This window comes from Eupeodes corollae, chromosome 2 (assembly GCF_945859685.1).
Source record: "Eupeodes corollae chromosome 2, idEupCoro1.1, whole genome shotgun sequence".
Lineage (NCBI taxonomy): Eukaryota > Metazoa > Arthropoda > Insecta > Diptera > Syrphidae > Eupeodes > Eupeodes corollae.
This window is the reverse complement of record NC_079148.1, coordinates 116,057,332-116,081,076: the sequence shown is the minus strand read 5'-3', so window position 1 is coordinate 116,081,076 and position 23,745 is coordinate 116,057,332. Positions and strand designations below refer to the sequence as shown.

The 23,745-nt window shown below is 30.7% G+C and overlaps 1 protein-coding gene across 5 annotated transcripts in view; it reads left to right on the top strand.

Moving 5' to 3' along the window:
- Nucleotides 1-23,745, top strand: part of LOC129945464 (titin homolog) — a 61,496-nt gene that overhangs the window by 13,555 nt on the left and 24,196 nt on the right. For 4 of the 5 annotated variants that reach the window (XM_056055233.1, XM_056055234.1, XM_056055232.1 and 1 more), the window contains 2 exons: nucleotides 20,189-21,867; nucleotides 21,932-23,481. In XM_056055233.1, the coding sequence (XP_055911208.1) occupies nucleotides 20,189-21,867; nucleotides 21,932-23,481 (3,229 nt within the window). Of the gene's footprint in view, nucleotides 1-10,208; nucleotides 10,506-20,188; nucleotides 21,868-21,931; nucleotides 23,482-23,745 lie in introns of those variants that run through there. The other variant, XM_056055236.1, reaches the window with a different exon arrangement.

The window sequence follows — 23,745 nt, the reverse complement described above, 5'->3', positions numbered from 1 at the left end:
TTGAGATTATGGCTTCCAACTAATTTTCACTTATAAGAAATATTGTAATCAACATTAGGACAAATTTTGAGAAAAATTGAATTGACATTTTTTTACAAAAAATAAATACTAAAACAAAATGTATAAAAGTTGGTAACAATTGATTTTCGACTCATACATATATCTTTTCAAAACTTAGAGACATTGGCTTTAAACTATTTGTATCTTTTAAAATATATTGTTTTCAACATTCATTCAACATTGACAGTTTTTTACAAAAAATAAAAATTTAAAAAAAAATGTATAAAAGTTGGTAACAATTGATTTTCGACTGAAATATCTTTTCAAAACTTTGAGACATCGGCTTCAAACTAATTTTATCTTATAAGAAATATTGTTTTCAACATTCGATAAAATTTTGAGAAGAATCGAATTGACAGATCAATACTAAAACTTGGTAAAAATTTACTTTCGACTCAAATATCTTTTCAAAAATTAAAAAAATTGGCTTCAAACTTATTTTATTTTACAGAAAATATTATTTTCGATATTCAATAAAATAAAATCTGTAAGAAATAGTACGCAAATTTGGTAAAAATTGATACCTATAGACAAACTTTTAAGCAAGACGGGATGGGAAGTTATCAGTGTGGGTCGCATCCCCGCCTCTTTTGTTTACTGAATGAGGCCAATTTAAGAAAAAAAAAAGCGAAAATCAAACTAGAGACAATTCAAATTTTCAGTTTTTGGTTCAAGAATTGGAATGGGGACTGCTGTTATTTTTAGTTTTAAACAAAAATTAAAACGTGAATGGGCTTAAAACCTAATTTAACAAACCCACTTTTTTTCTATGTCTCTATCATTGTAATTTCATGTTTGAGTAAAATCTCGAGTTCAAAATTTTGTACGAATGCAAAACTTTTAAAGTAAAAATCTATATTCTGTCAAAGCTTCCTAAGCTCTATATTTATCTATTATTAAATAATAATTTAACAAATTAAAACTCGCAGTCTCATAATTTGCATATTAATTTCAAAATTTAAATACAAATTTCTAAAAACACAAGAAATGGACTTGAAAAATGGAATTGATGGCAGATTAAAATCTTATGTGAATTTTTGGAACATCCTTTATAATCAACTAATGGGTAATCATGAAACCAAGCATTTTTCAGCACTCTCAAAAATAAAGTACAAAACTTACACATTTGAGAGAATGGGCATATACATTTGTACATATATATGTAGTTTTTGATATTTTACTGGATGATTCATTATTTATGATTACTAAAGTGAATCAAATGATGCTTTGTGTGTTTGTTTTGTTTCACACATATATTGAGTGATGTGAAAAATATTTGTTTATGTTTGTAAGAAAGATATTCAATATCACATCTTCTTGAAAAAAAGGGGACACACCATATTTTTTTTATTAATAGCTTCTTAATTTGAAAAACAAAACAATGTTAAGTACATTATGCAAACAAATCAATACATTTTTAAGAATATATAATTTTTTTTCACTATACAAAATGCATCACCTGCCAGACATCAAAATAACATCGATTCGGAAGTAGAACTCATTAAGAAACAAAATGCACTTTTTAAAAAAAATTACATTTAAACAATAATTAAAGAACCAAAAAGCTAGAAGTAGGTTTGAGAAATTGCAAAAATGTTCGTCTAACATAATTTAACATTTGAAGTGAATGTCATTTTGCTAAACAATAAATTCTTTGTTGTACTTTTTAAAAATATTAACTTACATATGATTTATTTTAAAAACAAAACGCATGTTCCAATTCCCATAAAAAAGTACGTATACGCCCTAGTGACCATTTGAATAAGAAAGGGACTGGGATGCGACCAGACTGTTAACTTCCTATACCGTCTGTCAATTAGTTTTGCTTAAATGGTTTGTAGGTTTTCGTTTTTTGTTAAAAAGTCAGTTGAATTATTCTAAAAAAATTTACTTAAAAATACCAACAAAATTTGCTTAAAAATACCAACAACATATTGCTTTCTATTTCTTGTGGATTTAATTTTTTAGGAAAAAACTGAACGTCGGATTTTTATAAACATAAAGATGTTTATTTTTTGAACATTTTTTTTTAATTTTTTTAAAAGTTATTTGAGTCGAAAATTAATGTTTACTAAATTTTAGTAATATTTTGTGGGTGTTTTTAGATTCAAGATTCAAATATTTTATTTATAACAAATTAGTTCTTACAATATAAGTTTCAACGACATTAATAAAATAATAATAAGACAATGGCGGGCGTTGCCGTCTATCTGGAGGTGTTTTTATTTTTTGCAAAAAAACTGTCAATTCAATCTTTTCTTAAACTTAGCTGAACGTTGAAAACTATAATTTTTATAAAATGAAATTAGTTTTAAGTCAATGTCTCTGAATTTTGGAGAGATATTTAAATTGAAAATCAATTCTTCTATTTTTAGGTTCTTATTTTTTTTGTAAATAATATTGGAGGTAAATTTTTTTTTTGTCGTGAAATATTCGAGGTGACAATTATTTTGTTCAGTTTTTTTTTGATTTATAAAAAAACCGTTAATTTTTTCCAAAAACATACTTTTTTTGTATCACGTCACGTCACAATATATAATATAAATTAAGTTTAAGTTACTACAGTTTTTGATGCGTGCGATACTTTAGGTTAACCGAAATGTTCAATGCTCAATATGTTTGAAAGTCCATTCTGCAGCTTTCTGCATTATTATCTGTAGAACAAAATTCATTTGAAGCCGATATCTTCACTGGTTCTTGAGATAGGGGCGACGATAAAAGTTTCCCGTACGTTTTACGAAATTTGTCTTCAACCTGTTTTAGTAGATTCCTCATAGAATTTGATGAATGCAAAATTTCTTTTTTGAATTTAAAATTAACTTTGCATAAAACTCATAAAAGTACTAAGAAATTAATTAGTTAAAAAAAAAAATTAGACTTTTAAATCACAATGCGAGATGTTATGTTTTTACTTATTTTGTATTCATCTTTTCTAGGGTAATGTTTACCCGAAATTGGAACTTTCAAAAACCTCTGCTCGCTCTACTTCCAAGTATATTTGATGCATATTAAAGTGTGACCTAATTTTTTGATAAAAACAATATTTTAAATATAGTTTTTTTTTCGTGAGAGGTCAAAAACCTTAAAAACAAACTTTTTGTTGTTCTATATTTCTATATAGGGTACGTCAAGACAATTTGTTTAAGCAATCTTGAATCATTTCAAAACCTTTTTAACAAAAAATTGAAGAAATGTATTACTTTTTTATAAAATCAAACAAAGTAATAACATTTAACACAACTTGTGTTTGCTTAACTACTTGTGTCAATTTGAACCTCAAGTATAATTTTAATCAATTAAAGATACAATTTCAAAAGCTAGAGGTGCAAAGCAGGTCAGCAAGTATTTATCACCATTAAGATATTATTGTATAATGTAAATGCTTTCAATCTCAACACAATATAACAACAGAAAATAAACCAACCACAAAACCAACCCATTACAAGTCACCCTGCAGAATAAAAAAACCTCAAATCACACTTTTCGAGATTATCCCATAATAACAACAAATTATTTACCTACATCCAATCATATCTTTATACATATTTATTATAGACAGAATGAAAACTATTAATGGTAATTCATGTTGATAAAAGTTAATTACAATCATTCACGTGTGCTTTTATGCACCTCAGATATTCAGATTTTAGATACAAAAAGATCAACTTCTATAACATCGATGATGATGATGATGAGAGCTCAAAGCACAATGTATCTAACCTATAGAAATATATATCTACAACCTAACAGAGTACATTTTACCCAAAGATCATTGTTTAAACTGGCAGAGTGATCTGTTGGGTTTATTTTGTGTGTTCAGGCCGCTCAGTATTCATTTGCTTGGCCGGGGTAGGACAACCATAATCTAGCCCAAAATTAAACGTACAATAAAACTCTGTATACATGAGTTCAATGTAATTAGAGCAATTATAATTTTTGCCGGTTGAGCGTGTTTTTTTTTGTATGTTTGAATTAATATTTGTCAGTAAAGCAAATCAAAGTGACCAGTGACCAGTGATCATAAATTATTAACGGTACAGATTACATCAGAATAAAATTATTAACAAGAACGCACAATCTCTAAAAACTATAAGATTGAAAAAACAAAAAAAAAAAAAACAGAACAAGTTTTGAACTTTGGAGTATTGAAAGGCTCCACGAATAAAAACACAAAATTACAAATGATTCCAATTGCAATAACTCGATTCTAGATTTTGCAGAGTGATATCAAAGTGCAATAATATCCAGTTTGGCTAAATGTCCAAGACCTCTTTACCTATTCCTCTAATCTTAAAAAAATTAAAGCAAAACTCTTAGCGAAAGTGTAAGAACCACTATGTCAGTGCATTTCGGCGGTTACGGCTTCGGCTACGGCTTCAGCTACAACGGCGCAACTTAGTCCAAATCCGAATCTAATAAGTAAAGCACTTTGGTTGTTGGCTTTATTGTTGATGTGTAACAGCTTAGTGTAAGTTTAAATTTAATTTTTCTCAATGAATTTGCATAGAAGGTGAATTTTAAAAGTTAAATTGTTTCATCAATCGCGGGGTTAAAAATTAAATCGAATAAAGTTAACACAGATAAAATCCAGACAGACTTATGGCTGTGTCGCTGTATTTCCGTAAGACCTTTTTTTGAAATATCGATAAATCTACTGGAGTGGTAAATATTTTGTTTTTTTTTTACCAATATTGGAAAAATAAGCGAAATCAAAGAGGCTTTCATCGAAAAATAATAATTTTTAGAGCTTCGTTTCAGTTTTTGAATCAAAACATTGATTAAATTGTATACGTCCGTTTTCAAATAAATTTTGTGTTTCATACTTTAATCCATATTAAAATGTTTACAATTTTATCATTAACGTACAAAATATTAAATTTTATGACATCTTTTAAACGTTTTAAATATTGTGTGAGAATTTAATACGTTTGGCACTAAAATACAATTTAAATAGGTTTTTAATTTGTTTTTAACTTGCTCATTCTTAATAAGAGAAATTTAGTAAAACCTTATTAACCTTTTTCCACAACCACAATGCAAAAACAATATGATGATTGCTTGTACACTGTGAATTTTGAAAACAAATGAAAAGATTTTCAATTGTTCTGACAGAACAAAAACATTGTACAGAAAGCATAATAGTAAACTTTATTTCCTGAAAAGTTACATGTTTTTTTGAGTGAAAAGTTTTTGAACATACTATATGTAATTTTTTTATTTGACTTGGTAAAAATGACATTTCTCATTCTGAAAAGAAAAAGATTTCTTTCTGAATTTAAAACCAAAATCATTGGGCCCGTTCGCGTACTTTCTTCACTTAAATTCGTAAAAAGAGATATTTTAAAGTGTCGGGGAAAAATTCTCTCACAAAAAGACAAAACTACAAAAAATTAAGCGAACGGGAAAACAACAAATTGTTCGCGTCAAAAAGAAATACAAATTTTGAAACATTATCGTTTCATTTCGTGGTTAGAATTTATTTATTTTTTTGTAAATGGATCAATTTAGAAATTTCTTGGGCTAAAATTCGTAGCTTGGGGAAATATTTTACTCTACGAAATTTTTGAGTACGCGAACAGGATTTAGTTAAATTTCGTAATTTTTCGTAAAATAAGACTGTTTTAGGAAGGTACGCCAACGGACCTATTTCTACATTATACTTTGTATACATAAACGTCAAACTTGACAATTGTAATTGTTTTTGTATTTTTCAGCAAACATTAATGTTAATGCTCAAATAGACAATTTAGAAGTTATCATAAGTTTTACATATGCAATAATTACATTAATCTTCAGAATCTTCTAAATTTAAAAAAAAAGTATTCAAGATCAATTGGGATAACGGATCAGAGAGAATTCAAATTAAATGACTAAAATACATAAATTTGTCACTTATCTGCCAATCGTCTTAACACATTATTTGTATACTTGTAATTCGGTTTGGACATTGTCATACTCAATGGCTGCGTTTAATCGTATTGGCAATACTCGATAAACTAATTTGTAGATACTTTATTGAACGAGTTGGATAGCTACATAAATTGAGATAGCTAGCAAAAAGTAAGAGCTAAATTCAGCTGTTCACATAAAGTAGAAAAACATTTAGAATGTGAGGTCCAACATTATTGTTAAAATCAATTTTTAGGTTCGTTTAAATTCAATTTTAATCATCTGTTCTGTCAAATACTTTTGGATTTCTTTTTGAATATCATAGTTGTTCTTTTACACGTAAAAAACTAACAGAAAGCTATACCCAATCTACCTGAGATTGAACGCGACTAATTCAAAATGTTACACGTCATTATTAGTCACATTACTTGTGCAAAAACAGATGTCAATGGTTTACATGACAGTTCCATAGTTGTATGATGTAAAAAATCACGTTTAAAGAAAGAGAAGAACTGATAGCTTTTCAAAAGTTTGTTATGATAAATAATAAAGAAAAAATAAATTGTATGTTAGACATTAAGAAAATAACTTTACACTCATGTTTTTGTAAACCAAGGGATTAAAGCCACAAAATAATATTTCTAAAATAAAACATTTATTCCCATGGATTTCAATCTTTTAACATGTCTTGTATTTCAATTTACTTATGTACTTATTTACGAACCAATCAATTTTTCGTAATCAAAAATTCAACTATGAGAACCGTGTTAGAAAGATCAGTGTGAGCAATTGTCAGAACAATAATCTGAAAAGACGTTGAAATATCTTATCTAGCTATTTTTAACTTAATGACAGATTTGAAAATTGTGTGTTCTGAGCCCTAATATACATATACGCAAGTTCGTGGTTTGTTAAATTTTAATAATGGCCTCCAAAAACTTACTTTTAATGATATTTTAAAAGCTTATCCATAAATTAGTTTCTAGACCATTCTCAGATTCCCTGGTCGACTAAATTAAGTTCTTTTTTCTGTCATGCAAATAAAACAATACTTTATAAAATAAGTTGTCTTGAACTCTAATTTTTCTATCACATCTGGTTTTTAATATATGACCATCCATCGTTTTAAAGACTACGTTTTGGGATTAATTTTAGAACTGATTTTGAATCCAAGCTTCAATTTTAACATCAAGAATTAAAAAAAAACCTTTATCATAATTTGTTAATTTTTATTTATATACATAAATATTTCAAAAAATATATATTACAAAAACAAAAATTACTCTAAAACCATTTCGTCTTTTTCTGATAAGAACCGTTTGTTTCAACATTTTATGCAATAATCTAAATATTTTAACTGCAAATTGAAGACAAGGTTTATTTGCACTCGGAAAACATATCCTCAAAAAGCCAAACATACTCTGTTTATTTTTTCAATTCTAAAAAGTATTATCTTAAAAACCTGAGGTGATAGATTTTTAATTCCGATTTGAATTATAGTCATCAAAACCTATCGGAAAAGTCCGTGTTGACAAGTGTTATAACCAGATTGAGAAATCTTTGACTACGTCTGCTTAATGACAAGTCGTTTGTACTGAGATTTAGAATTATTTATTGTTTTAAACTTTTATGAATGTTTCTAAATCAGCAGAAATTGGATTTAAAACTTTCGGTAAATATTGTTGTTCTTCTGCTCGTAAGTTATTAAATCAAAAATGGTACATATTCATAGATGTTTGCTAAACTCTTGCTAACTTCTTACTAAGCAAGTCCAGAGTTTAGGCTATTTATAAATAAATTTAAACCTAAGTTTAGGGCTAAATCTGTGGCCTAACTATAAACACAGGAAATGCTGTCTTTTAGTAGTTATTATCACAGCCAAATGTCATATTTGATCTTTATACTATCAACATTTATACTAAGCGACAAATATTTCTACAAAATATATTGTTTGGATATAGAAACAGTCACTACAAAGTGAAAGAGGACAACACGTTTTTGACAATCTCCAGGTTTAAACAGCATCTATTATAGCCATATAGATGCGGCTCTCATATCGAACCAAGATCCTTTTTTTTATTATAATCGTAACATCATTTCTCTTACCGTCGACAATGTTGATGTGCCGCCGAATCACTTCTCTGACTGCTACCAGTTTTCCTGCCGTCCGCGTTTTATATTTTCTTTGCTGTTGATCTAAAATATTATAAAACGTTGTCAGTTGCTTTTTTTGATTTTTAACTTCCCTTAGGAAGTTATTGTAATGGGTCCGAATTTTCAAATTGAAGATTTTGACATTTCTCGAGTCGAAATTAAAGATTTTTGGAAAGATGTCTGTGCGTGCGTGTGTACGTTTTTTTTGTTGTCCATAGCTCAGGAACTAGAAGAGATATCGACTTCAAATAAATTTTGTTATGCAGATAAAAAGGCAAAAAAATGCAAAAAGTGCTCTCAAGAAAATTGCGTAGGAGGATTTTTACTATAGCAGTTTAAAAAAAGGTGAACATTTTGGTTAAACCTAAATATCTTACGAACCAACAATGCTAGAGACTTAAATTAAATTTTAAATAATATATTGCAAAGTGCTACTAAACAAATATATTTTTGAAAAAAATCAAATGAACGTTTTTTTTATAAACCAAAAAAACTGAATAAATGTTTGTCAACTCGAAAATTTTACTAATACAACATGATTTTATCTGCAAAACAATAAAATGATAAAATTTTGAAAAAAATCGAATTGACAGTTTTTTTTATAAAAATAAAAACCTAAAAAAAACATTACTCAAAGTTGATAAAAATTGAATTTCGACTCAAATATCTTTAAAAAAATTGAGATTATGGCTTTCAACTAATTTTAACTTATAAGAAATATTGTTTTTAAAATTGATAGTTTTTTACAAAAAATAAGAATCTAAACAAAAAAATTATTAAAAGTTGGTAAAAATTCATTTTCGACTCAATTATCTCTCAAAACTTTGAGATATTGGCTTTAAACTGCTTTTATCTTTTAAAAAAATATTGTTTCCAACATTTACTAAAATTTTGAGAACAACGGAAATGACAGTTTTCTTACAAAAAATAAAAACTTAAAAGAAAATTTAACAAAAGTTGGTAAAAATTAAAAAATTTTCGACTCAAATATATTTTCAAAATTTTGAGATATAGTTTTTTTACTTACTTTTTTCGACATTCAATTTGAGAAAAATGACAGCACAAAATAATAAGTTTGCAAATATAACAGTATTTCTTTGTCATTTAATGTATAATTGTAGTAGATCACAAACTTAACCTGTTTTGTTTTTACTAAAAAAAGCTAGGAAATTGACTTTGAATAAGAGTTGTGTTTATTAATAAGTCTTAAACTATAGATCAAGAAACCATGACTTTAGTAATTCTCTATGAATACGCCCCAATGGGTTTTGAAAACATACATTTACTTGAAAGTTTATTCTTAAGGTATAATAAAATTGTATGCAACGGTCATTAAGTCCACTATCTTTTGGTTCATAAACGGTTCTAAAATGAATGAACTTTCATATCCAACATAAATGATCATGGCGAAATTCATCCGAAATGATAATGTGGTTGTTTGATAAGGATATTGCATAATATTAAAATCAAAGCTTTGTTTGCCCTTCATAAATAAAATTACCTACTGTCAAGAGCAAACGTTTTACGATTGATTAACTACACCCGCTGCCGCCTTCGCTCGGCTTGATTGTTTTCCAATAATATATTTTTTTTTTTAATAATTTCTTTTATTTTGATTTATCAGTTTTACGTCAGAAAATATTGATGTATGTATAAATGAGATGAATATGAATACAGTAAGCTAATTGACAAAAGCTTTTTACCCCGCCAAAGTCTCAAATGTTTGCCAAAAATTGTATATATTTACGAGTAGTTTGCTTATTTTTGAATGAATTGCCGCTTCTTTTATTTCATAACAAAACTTATAATGACGATAAAAATGTAAAATTTAGTCTTTTTGCGTACAAAGTAAGTTAAATTTCATAGCTTTATGTTTGTACATATGTATGTTCATATGCTTGTACATCATTAGAGAACTGAAATCAAGCATGTCACACATCAGGCTCGCTAAGGCAAAAGGCACATAATATACCTATAGGCACAGCACAAGCACCTTCGCTTGAGTTGGTAAAAGAGTGCGCTATACGCGACGCTTGAAAGACTATCAACAAGCGGCAGCGTAGAATTGCCGCACAGTATTCAAGTCGCGATTACTCGGCAAACATGTGGAGCAGAGAATTTTTAGTTTTATTTGTGCTTCGGCAATAAAATAGTTTTTTTATAAGTTTTTTGTTTTTGTTTTAATTTTTTTTTTGATAATAACCTTCAAAACATTACAAAATTAATCTATTTTTATATATTTTTTTGTTAATTAATTTGTTCTTAATAATTTTTGAGTACCTGAAATTATTTAAATTAATTTACTTACATTTAAAATAAATTTGTAAATTTAACTTTGTATTTAGAAAGAAAGGAATAAAAAATAATGATTTATTTATTTTTGAGTATCGTGGCAAACTACGGTAAGCAGTAATTTTGTTGTTGTATTCGCTTTTTACATAAGCACGTTCGTTATCAGTGTTAAGTGGGTTTCTTACTTTCAAAGGGTGTTTTGTTTTTTTCTACAAATTAAAGTGACTTTACCAATTTTTCATATGGTACTCTAGGTTTCTTATGTTGAGACCACTTTTTCAACACTTGTAAAAATTAAGACATGAGTGATAAATAAGTTTTAAGGTTATTTTCATTGAGCTTTACTCAAGGTTAATCTTTGTTTTCCAGTCAATCTTAAGAGTCATAAAAAAGACCTGTGTTTTGTGGCTCTTTTTGGCAGTTTAATAGTTACCTTAAACCTCTCCAATAAAAACCCAGATATAGTTAAGGACGTGTTCAAGGCTGCCCCAGGTCCGAAAATATAGAGAATCAAGTTTAGGTTTCAAAAATAGATTTTGACCAGTAAAAAAAACCTCTTTATAAATAAAAATACACACGTTTTCATTTAAGGACACCACTTAAAATTCTTGAACACAACAAGCTTTCTAATTACATGTTTTGAAAACACATTATAATTGAGTATTTTTGATTAAATTAAAATCAAATAAATGTCTTGAAAATTACAGTCTACCACATCCCCCCATAAACTAGTGTTTGTTAATATTTAGTTAAACATATTAAAGATACAATGATTTAATATCACACTAACTAAAATTATTTTCTAGTTTACTAGTAGTAACACCCTTTATATTAACTCATTAACTAACTAGAGGCCATTACAAGACATGTTTTTGTTGTTTTTGTATATGAATGGTATATGCATAAGCACACACGAAAGCTTTTATTTTATTTGGAATAATGTTTATATTTATTTTTACACCATGTTTTGGTGGGGTTTTACACTTGATTACGTTCACTTGTAGGGTATATAGTAGTATTTGCAGGCTTTTTTTGGTCGAGGGAATTTTATGTACACTGTACAGTATTTATGAAATACTAATATGGCTATTTGAACTGTTGAATGTTAACAAGTAGGCAAAGTACATCAGTTGAGTACAGTATTTTACCGCTATAAGAATCATCTTTTTGATTGTATAAAAAAGATACATTTATTTTATGATTATGAAGAACACTCAAGAGGTGATGAGGATCCTTGAATTGTTAGATTTTATTCATAGTTATAAATAAGTTGGAAGTGATACGTTCAAAGTAAGGCTCAAGGGTCTAATGTAAGAGAAAGCATTCTTATCAAATCTTTAGTACAACGTTTACACTTTTAAAGGGGATGTAGAATCTATAGAGCTTTGTGAAAAGACGAGATGGACAAGAGATACTTTAGAACTTAGATTGTATCTAATAGATGCAGTTATGTTATAAATATTGGGAGAATTTTTGCTGCGATTTTGTAAGTAGTAACCGTGGCATTATGGTTAGTGCGATGGACTGTCAACCGAGAGGTCTTGGGTTCGATCCCTCCCTATGCCACCTAAAGTTTTTGTTCTGCCTCTTGCGAGGAATTGACAAATTCTCCAAGAGTAATTCTTGTGCTTCCTCAAATTTGCCATTTGGATTCGGCTTAAAACTGTAGGTCCCTTCCATCCCCAAGAACAGTACTCGCACACAGGAATGGTTGAGATTCGTCAGTCACTAGGCCCTAGTTCATAAACGGACTGTTGCGCCACCCAATTTATAATTTAAAGTTATTGCATTAAAGTTTGAATATTTTTGCTCTAGGACCAATTTTTATTTTTTAAAACATACATGCAGCTGTGTTCATAAAAATAGCAGTGCTCTCTAAATAAAACAAAAAGGCTTTCAATATCAACTTTATAATATATGTCATTAAACTTCTAATAACAAACTAAAATATTTTATTCATAATAACAGAAAATAAGTATTATCGAATTTTTACCGTTGGCTTTGTCACAGTAAAAATCGTTTTTTTTAATATATGGCTGTTCATAAAAATAGCAGTGCATATGAAAATACTGAATCTATACCGTAAGAAGTAAGAAAAGGAAAAACTGTAACAAGTTATATGAAAGTGTATAAATATTGTTATCTTACAATTAGTACTTTGTTGCATAACCATTGTTTTTTATGACTACTTCAACGTGGCACCGAGTCCACTAAAACCTGACACCTCTCGACTGGTATTGCGTTGCACCAATCACTCACTGCTTCCCACAATTTTTTCGAATTCCTGGGTTTTGCTTTATTAACTGCGGGGATTGGGCGGACCACTCCATAACGGATAGCTTCTTCATAACTTTGCCCTCTTTGACGTATGCTTAGGGTCATTGTCTTATTGGTATACCCAAAACCAACGGCATTTCCTCTTCAGCATAGGGTAACATAACCTCCTCGAGAATTTTCATATACTCGGTTGCATCCATTATACCCACGATTTGATAAATAGGTTGGACCCCGTAGTATGAAAAGCTAGCCCGTATCATAATTCTTCCTCCACCATACTTCTCTGTTTTTATAGCGTAGCATGGATAGTATGCTGCATTTTAGGGTCTTCCCACATATTCTCGACGACCCTTGGACCCAAAAAGGATGACTTTGCTTTCATCGCTCCACAGAACATTTCTCCATTTCTATTTTACTTATTCTCTATGCGCTTCGGCAAAGTCCTTTCTCTTGCCACATGCCTTTTCGTCAAGAATGGTACCTTGCGTGGATTTTGGTCTGGTAACATCGCTTCTACAAGACGTCTTCGTATTGTGACAGCGCTAACAGACAGTGGAAGACCATTTTTTTATTTCCCTATAGCTTATGGAAGGGTTCTGTTTTGGTAACTGAACATTTTTTCTGTCAGTTCTTTCAGTAGTCTTCCTTTTTGGGGCTTGCTTTTTCGGTTTATTTTGTCATAAGAAAGATTTAATTGTCAAGTCAGTAATAGTGGCTTATAAATTAAAAATCATAACTGAGATGAAAGTGAAGAGACTTAGGAATTAAAAAAACCTTAATTCACAACATTCTAAGCGACTTATGATTACAAAAAAAAAATTCATTTTTAAGCTAATGGTTAAGTTCTCATTAGAAAAATTGTTATGTAGAAATGTTTAAGCTAGAACGATCATTTTATAATTTTTAAAAGCTAGAAAATTACTTTCCTTAATAATTAAATATAATGCAATCGAAACAAGCATAAGAATTTCGAAAACTTTAATTGATAAGTCACTTACTTATTCGTGACTTAAATTATGTTGTAAACATAAGAGTCACTTAGTAAGTTGTGAATAATGTTGTTTTAATTCGTTAGTCACTTGGTAGCTTATGAATTGAATTTTTTTAAAGTCATAAGTTACTAACCACCTTATAAATTAATTGTTTTTAAATTCGCAAGCCATCTACAGACTTATGGCTTAATAATTCAAAAATTCGCAAACCTGGTTACGGTTCGGAGTTTTGCAAGAAAAGTTTCCTGGCCGTGTTTTTTCTCGAAAACGACGTGATGAGAATTTACCACTAAAATCTTGTGAATTAACACCCTAGGATTTTTTCTCTGATATCAGGTGGAAGATGAAGTCTTTGTCAATGTTTTACACTCGCTTCAAGACCTTAAAGGTGGAATTCTTGAAGTCATTGTGGACAGTCGCAAATAAGCGAATATTGGTTATTATTGGCTTAATGATTGAAAAATTCGCAAACCTGGTCACGGTTGGGAGTTTTGCAAGAAAAGTTTCCTAACCGTGTTTTTTTTTCGAAAACGACGTGGTGAGAAGTTACCACTAAAATCTTGTGAATTAACACCCTAAGAATTTTTTCTCTGATATCAGGTAGAAGATGAAGTCTTTGTCAATGTTTTACATTCGCTTCAAGACCTTAAAGGTAGAATTCTTGAAGTTATCGTGGACAGTCACAAATAAGCGAATATTGCTTATTAAAGAAACATATTAGTTTCATGGTTGTATTGTATCACATATAAAAACTTAATTTCCAAAAAGAAATATAAAATAAGAGTATTTTTTTTCATTACTCAATTTTAAAATATGTTCTTCTCAAATGTTTGCTAATAAAGTCAAGAATAATAAATGACAATTTTATCTTGCGATTTTGAATGTGATTATAGTTATAGACAGAATTTTTCAAAAAAAAAAAAAACATTTTTGAAGTAATTTACCTTTCCAACTTGTTTTTTTTTTTTATAAATCCGTTTGTGTTTCAATTGCAATTTCAAATTAGCATCAAACTTGAATTTTTGAATTAAAAACTTGAAGTCAAAGTCCAAAGATAAAATCTTTATAACAAATTTCAAATTGCCAAATAATAAATAAAATCATTTATCAATTTTCTTTGATTTACTCGTACTATAGTTAACGATGGCAAAACGCAGTAATTTTCGCTGCTCAATGACTTGCAAAAATGCATCTATCTTAAAATGTCCATATCTTTACTTAAAATTGGCTCAAAACAAGTAATAACTAAATACATATTTTAATAACTGACTGATGAATTATAAAGAGATTGATGGGTGCATGTAAAAAGATAAAAATAAAACAAAAAAATTCATACAAAACTTTTACATCCATCTCCAAAGCTATTAGATATGCACATTTCTATTTTTAATGCAAATTATAATTATATATTATTTACAGTTATGTGTGCGTGTATGTTTTGGTATTTGAATTTTTATTTGTTTTCTTTTTTTTGTTTTATTTTAATAATTTATTTTAAGATGTTCAACATTATTTTTATTGAACTTGGTATTACTGACCGCATTAACTTTTTACTACATTTGTATTCGGATATTTAGCTCTGATCACTGATCTTGAAAGAAAAGATTGTTATAGTTCACAGTTGGTTGATTTATGTATTTATTTTTGCTATTGATGCCTATGTAGGTAAAAATATTCTTTCTACCTCAGAGCTTTATTTAATTCCTAAGACTAAACAATTTATTGTTGAAAAAAAAGAAGGCTTTATGACATGGTTTCTTTAATTAAATGGCCAGAAGAACAAGACAATTACCGCAATTTCGAGCAAGAAAATTACCGTAATTCTGTGTAAATTGAAAGCAAAATTCATCTTTTTATATAAATAAGTAAGTTCGTCATATGTTGATGTCATTAATAAAATTACTTGATTATATTATTTTTGAGAACAGTTTTTGGAAAAAAATATTCCTCTACCAATTTGTTGTCTACATTCAAACCTTCTAAATAAATAATTCACCCAAATCCATAAATCTTGTCCATGCTTATTTAACGTAGAGCTGAACTAAAAACATGATTTTATTCACTCTTAACAAAAATTGAAAATGGCACACCCAGGCGTATACGCACTTTTCTTATTTTCACATATGCATAGAATCAAATCCTGAGTTTTTCGCAAAACATAGAATTAACTCCTAAATCAGTAAGTTGTTTGTATTACTTAATAGACAAAACAAGATGGCTACTGAAGATTGCTACTTTAAGTGCGTTTTTTGGTATTCCATATATAGTAAAGTGAGAAATTGCCAACAATTTCTGAAGTAGCCAGATTTTTGAATTTAAAAATGTGTACAACTGAAAGAAGATCTTTCAGAATAAAAATAAAAAAACACACAAACAGAAGAAAGTTTTGTGAAAATCAAAAGTTAAAATTAACTTAGCAAAAAAAACTAACTAAAACTAATAAAATGGACAATTTTCAAGAAGAAATGTTAAGAAAACATCTGGAAATTGAGATTCTATAAAAAAAAAAGTTAATTTAACAATTTCTTCAAGCAGGGGGTTTGTTCGTGACCTACCTTAACATGTGATGTTGAAGCGAGCTTGAAGGAAGCTTTTATTCTGTATATACCTGAATCGAGTTAAAAATGAGCTTTATTCGCCTCGATTCCGGTCGGGGATCGGAGTGGAGTCAAAATTTGCGAAGAAAAATATGTGTGGACGACTTGGTTTTACAGATAATGGGCTATGGTCTGTGCATATATAGTATTGGTTTAATCAAATTAAAAAAAAAATTACATATGGTGCTGACCTAATCAGTTCTTATTTCTTTGACAGGAATCAAACTATCTCACTTGCACTTCACACAACGAAAACATCGAAACACCATTTGCATTTTAGAAAGTGCTGTCAAACTTAATCATTTTTAAATCTTCTTGTGCGGTGGAAACACCATGAAGATTTATTTAATCTAAACTGAGATAAACCTTTGGTGGAGACATAGAATAACTTAATTATAGTTTCTACTGTTTTCTCTTGCAAAATAAGCCCAGTTCGTCCATTTTCACTAACAAAACTAAATAATATCAACAGTAATTGATTGAATTTTTTCCCCAATGGAATACACACATGATTTCAAATGCAAAACTACTTAACGAACACAGCCATCGAGATACAAATGCAATATCAATCGTACCAACATTTGAGAACGAAATAACATAAGATCTATTCGAGACTCGTATAAATGTCTAAAACCCATCCATAGTGAAATTCTACTCTAACTTTTATCGGTGTTATTCATACTATGGACATTTTTTTTGTTATTCGTGTAAAATCCTACTATACTATGGATAGATTTTCCAACAAAACACGGGTTTTAAGAGGTCTAACTATAGAATCCGTCGTACCCGTTCGGGAAACGTAGTCGTTGACATTGACATACTAAACGTATTGAGGTGACGTAATGGATACATTTCGTTGATTTGACAGCTTAATCTGTGCGAATCTTCGTCTGCGTTACGGTGGGCCTGCTTTGAGGTCGCTTTGAATGACCTTTCTAATATTTCATACCTCCAAAGAGCAAATATTTTGTTTGTAGACATTTTTTTACAGCTGTTGAGCTGTGAGACAAATCAAATGTTTGGATAATTGAACTAGAGCTTCCGTTTGGAGTCACATTACGTTATTTTCCTTACGATTGTCAAACAAAACGTGGGGTCGAAGCTCCATTGTGATAGCATGCATTGAATTTCTATGGCTGAACTCGTAAACGTCAAGCGAAACCTAATCTGAAGCGTGTTTGTAATTCACCCATAAAACATAGAAGACAAACTTCAATTAAAAGGTCTAATCAATTTTTTGAATCCAGTGCATTCTGAGGAAGAGCGAAAGCCTTACTCTTAATTTTCTTTGCGTTTAATTAATCAAAAAAAACTGTCAAAATTTGCATCAGAAAACTGTAAAACTTATTAACAAAAATTTATAAAAGAAAACTATGGACAAGCTCATTTTTGTATTTTGTTTACAAAAAAATAAGTTATCGTCTTTATTTGATTATTTTCTTTTTATTTAATTATGTTTAATTTGAATTCTACAGGTAAAACCTGTTAAACAAATAAAACAAAGATCAATCAAAATATTTACAAGAAATAAGTTAACTTAAAACTCGAATTATTTTTTCGTATACGCCTTCAATTCACGCTCAATTCACGTTCTTCATAAAAAAAACACGCAATTAAGAAAAGGTGGATTTTTGAGTGCATAGATAACATCTTGAACTGGTCGCAACTAACCTAGAGTGATCAAACCTCATTATAGAAAAGCTAAAAGTTGAGCTATTTTTTTTTCTTTGCGTCCGGTAAGGGCGTTGCTTATGGTCTACTTTTTATAAGAACGTGCTGTCAGTTTTACACGTTGCCGCAAAGCATGCGACGGATTCTATGGGTCGGCCCATTTAGAGTATTTTGGGTTGACATGTCTTTTGTGTATGTTTAATCACAAAGTAGATTTGACATCTGTCACCATTCGGAAAAATTCTTTAAGGCACACACAAAATAAATTTCAAAATAAGGTGTTTAAATTAGCTTTTAGACAAAGGAAAATGGCTATCGAGGACTGGCATTTGAGATTGCTTTTAATTGACGACTTTTTCTGTATATTTTCTTTACAAATGTCAAAGCAAAATTAAGATCTGTCACCATTTTGAAATATGTAAGCATCTTTCGATGCTTGATATGATCGTAAAGTAAAAAGTATATTAGAGCAATAGACACATTTAGGTGATTCACCCTGTGGTGCAAGAACTCGTGAGAACCTAAACTAGGTGATAAATACTAGGATTTACCATAACAACGGGGGAAAAAATCATGCACATGAAATGCATACAAATCTTATTATACTTTAAAAAAATGACTAAAACAAAGTTCAATCGCAAACTTGCATTAATCATTTTCAATAATTAATTAATAATCACAAAGTTCATTAACGAGATAAAATATCTGTCTAAAAATAGTTCTTACCTAAGCTGTTATTAACAAATCATTTAGCTATGGTAATCTACATTAATTTAACTACTATAAAAATAAATTAAATCAAAATTTAAAAAAACAGCTGCGTTTTCTTATTATTTACCAACATATGGTTTCACAATAACAAAAAAGTGCCTCAAACTTAATTTAATATGAATTACCAACTTGAACTTAAAAATAAAGTGATGACAGCATCAAGACTCTATCAGACTGTGTGTCAAAAATCTTTTTCACTTTTCTAAATATTCACTATCATGACTTTCTGTCTCGACAAAAAACAAAATTTTAGTATAGTTTATTAAGAAACAACCTGTTCAAAGCCAAAACAACATTAATAATTTCGAAAAAAAACAACAATAAATTAAACTAGCATTTCTGACCTATCCCTTGGCCCTATTTTGAAATTTTTAAGTTATATAAATAGCTCTAACGTGCGCCCTGATGCAAAGTAATCATTTTTTAAAAACATCTCTATAAGAAAACTTATAGATTTTATGCATAAGACTTTTTTCTTCAATTTTCGAAAAAAGCCAATCCACAAAACTTAGAGGAAAATAACAAACAGGACTAAAAATAGAGAAATAATGAAAAAAAACGAGAGTAAACTCAAAAGAGAACATAGGAAAAGCTATGAAAAAAGAAAATTCAATCTGTGTATATTTGCAGCTAAACTCAAAAGCTGCGCGCACATCGATTCGAATGTTTTTAAACTTTTAACGCTTTTAACGGTGGTAGCGGCACGGCCGGCGCGGTGACGAGCTTCATCATCATCAGCGCAGTTTTATGTGATTACGGCAATTGTCTTTTGTTCTTCTTTGGAAAACGGAAAAGCTTTTCGAAATGGGGTTTTCTCAATAACGATTTGAAAATGGGGAAGAATCGACTTTAGTTTGTCTAGACGATATTCCACGGTTGGTCTGTGAAGTTTTTCCAAAAGAAAGAAAAGAAAAGTTTTAGGAAAAATTGTATCGAAATCCACACGAAAAAAATACCAAAAAATAAAGAAGTCAGCAAACTCACGGTGTAGATGAATTATTGTGTTGTATCGTAAGTATCGAATTCATCAATATTAACAGGTGATAATTGATGTAAATAGGAACCATCAATCATTTCACTGAGTGTTTCTTTATTCTTCAGTAAATTTGTATCTTCTTTATAGTATATGTATCTGGGGCAGTCTTCTAGACTAGAGCTTTCTAATTTTTCTGTTTTCGCATTCATTCTTCCATTTTGTGAACCAAAAAAAAAAAACAAAAAAAAAATAAAGAACGATGAAAAAAGAATCAGCATCCGCGAAATAAAACTTGTGAAACATTTTTGGCTAACTAGATCAACAAATTGTTTTATGTCGTCTCTCATACTCGTACCTATATGAACACTCTTGCTTTCCAAGTCGTTTGGTTTTCTTATGTAATATTATTCCTGACGTACATATTTTTCTCAAACTTAAAAACTATAAAACTTTTTTTAAAAATTAATAAGTGCATAAAAACTAATTTGAATTTTTGATTGATTTTTTAGTGTCTTTGCCTGGAGTCGGAGATAACGAACAACCAACTATTCTCGAAGTACTCAATAGGGGGATCGTTGACACAAAAGAAGAAATCGTAACCGTAACCGGAACCGAATCAACGAACAATATAGTAGCAAAAGAGGAATTAGAAGATGTTAGTCTTAATAGTACAATAAAAGTTACTTCTGAATTAGAAGCACCACAAAAGAAGAAACCAGAAGAAGAAGAAGAACCCCAAGAAAACGATAAAGAAAGTGATATTCTAGTCATTAGAAATTCAAGTAGTGGATCCCAATCTAAATGGAACGAACCACCACAACGAAAAAGTCAATTAAGTGAAGATGAGTTGCAAGATGAGTGCGGCGTTTATGATATAGAATCTCATCTAATCGAAACGTTGAAAAACTATTCAGTTAGTGAAGATAGTGGAACGTGGGGTGTTGATATAAAGGAACTTCCGCCAATCGAGGGCGAATCTTTGCATAGAACTTCAAAAATCGAAACTGATCCTTCGATAGGAACTGTGATTGAAGTTGAACCGGCATCACCAAAGGTCTTGAAGCCGGTCGAGATAAGTGTCCCAGAACCACAAAGACAGAGTGTATTTCTACAAAAAGAATCACAAAAGGAACAAAATTCGTCCGAACTCAAATTAAATAAACAAACAAACGAAGACACAAATAGTGAAGTCGCACAAAATATAACCGAAACAGATAGTTTTAGAATTAAGGAGCACTTGTTGGCACAAAACTCACTAGAAACAGAGAGCTCTGAGCTTGAAGAGTATTCGGGAGAGTTACCCGATGAATTCGAGTTCAATAGCACAGCTCTAAATGCACACTTAAGTGAGTCACAATTTGATGATCAGCCGATTGAGTATTCGATACTATCTACCGGAGAATCAACACCAGTGATAGTGACTGACTTGGATTCCGACGAATCAGTTGATGAAGTTTTAAGTGAGTCTAAAGAAACAGAAAACCATTCTTTAAGACACAAAGAAGATCAAATTTTAGATTATTTAAGCTCAAAAGTTGATATCAACCAGAACTTTAACGTTTTAGATCAAAACATTTGTAATACTTTGAACAACAAAACGGAGCAAAAGCTTGATTCAACTGAAGAACCGATAGTCCCTAGCTCACGAGAAGAGACCACTACTTCTCGATCCAACAGAGAATCAACGGATACAACGCAAACAAAGATAGAACCCACTGCTCCTGATCCAACAACTGAAGTTGAACCAACAAGTGAAAGCTCTTCAAGTGAAGTTACAATCAAATCGGCCATCGAGAATGCCAAGACTGAAGATTCAGCTTCATTAACAAAAGAGATTGATCAGAAACTATCAGAACTTTCCACTCATCTTAGTTCAAATTCAAAAGTTGACTTAAATGGAAATATTTCAAAATCTGAAGCAGAAAAACTAACAGGTGAACGTTTGAAGGAAGGATTTGACATCAATGGTCTGCCTTTGCCCAGAACAGCAGCCGAAGAAGAACAACGTAAGGAATTTTTAGATTCTCTGCCACAAGTATCATTGGAGACTGATTCGAACAAAGTTGCCGCCTTAGCTAAGAGGGAGTATTATCAATCTTTGAGGCAGTATTTGATAACACATGTTGACAGGCCACCGGTACCACCAGAAACCTATCGTTGGGAAGACCTAAAAAGAGCAAAACAACGGGTGAGTTTGAGTATAATTACTCGTTCTTCATTGAATATAATTTTCGTATTATTTTATTTTCCAGGGTGGATATCCGTGGACGCATTTACACAAACGACCTCTTGGACCGGATGAAGAACCAGAGATAGTGCTTCTTCTTCGTAAATCACAAGAATTACGATTCACATCTGAGTCTCCGAAGTCGTTCAAAAAAGTGCGCATTGACGATCAGGTTTCAATCAAAGAAACTGAACGTTATATTCAAGAGCTATCAGACACCGAAGAGAACTCCCACACCGAAGACGAAGCAGACGAGGACGAAGAAGAACACCAGGACGAGCGCAGCGAGTGTATTTCATGTGTTTCGGACTCAGTTCTAACAGTCGAAAAGAAAGCGTCGAAATTAGGTAAACTCCGTGGTATTCTCAAGAAACGCAGCCCAAAAAAAGAACCTGACTCAAAATCATTGCCCGATACTTCAACTGTACCAAGTACATCATTTACTTCGAACAACAAGTCCGCAGAAGACGTTCGAGAGAGGCCAAGTCGACTTAGAAAAGAAGAACACCATCACAAAGCTAAGTGCTTCCCCATCATGAAGAAACTAAAGAGCATGGCCGATCGGCAAAAGAAAAACTTTAAAAATATCAAAAAGATTTCTTTGAAAAAAGATGAGAAGATTCCCTTGGACGAGGAACAGAAGATTATAAGGCTAAAGACATCGCCTAAGGCTGTCCACAGTGAAATACCACATTTCATAGAGAAGCAAGATAGTGATGATGTTCTGGAAATTATTGAACTCGATGAATCGCCAAGTCGAAAACGAAAGGACCAATTGGAACTTCAAGAGCAAGCTTCAGCTGAATCTTCGGTTCTTGTACCAGATGAGATCATCGATATTCCAACTACAGTTGAAGATGACTTCTCAGAAAGACAACAAACACCAGAGCCAACTGTTTCTGAGATTCTCGAAGAAGAACTCAAATCAAGTCCGGTCTTTTCCGGACCACCAAAGAAAGCTGCCCGTCTTCGCAGGGAACATGTCTACGAAGATATCGAAGATACTGGTGAATCGGTTAGTGAAGAAATCAATACAATTCTTCAAATGGCATCAGTGGAAGCCCTTAAGCAATCTCTGTCTAACCAAGACAATTCAACGCTCAACGACATGGAAGCTACCAAAACTGATCTACCACTAGAACGTATGGGTAGTAGTGAAGAAGAGGTCGAGCACCCAAAATCGTTGTTAGCACCGTTGTCATCAATTGATTCAGCTTCATCGGAAGAAGAACGAAAACCACATTTATCACCTGTTGCTGAAGAAAGTGATGCTGCAAGTGTTGATGGTGTTGTTGTTGCTGCTACTGCTGCTGCTGCTGCGGTTGCTGAGAAAGAAGCTGTGAATAATAATAAACTTCAAGTTGCAACAGAGGGAGCTAAAGAACGCATACCAGAACATCTACCATGGGCTGATATTGAATTGAAGCCGGTTTTGAAGAAAGAAGCATCACCAGCTCCATCTGAAAAGAAGGTTACATTCTCACATGTCGAAGACGAAGCTGAGCCTCATCGAGAAGATATCGAACTGCCGGAAGAATTGAGAGGAACAGGTCCAAAGCGTTGGTCCAATTTGAGGTGAGTTTATCTAAGAACATTATGAACTTTGAAGTATAAGTTTAAGTACGATTTAAAACCATACTTGAAAACCTTTAAAAGCCAGTTAAAAGTAAATGTAAGAAGAATTGAAAATTAGGCTTTTTCATTTTTTTAACTTCTACTCATTTTGGTAAAAATTAAGATAGTTTTATGGAAATTAAGGAAAAAAGTAAAATTCAGATCAACACATCCTGAGATTAAATTGTCTCATTTTTCGACTGGGACCGTACAGGAAAATGGAGT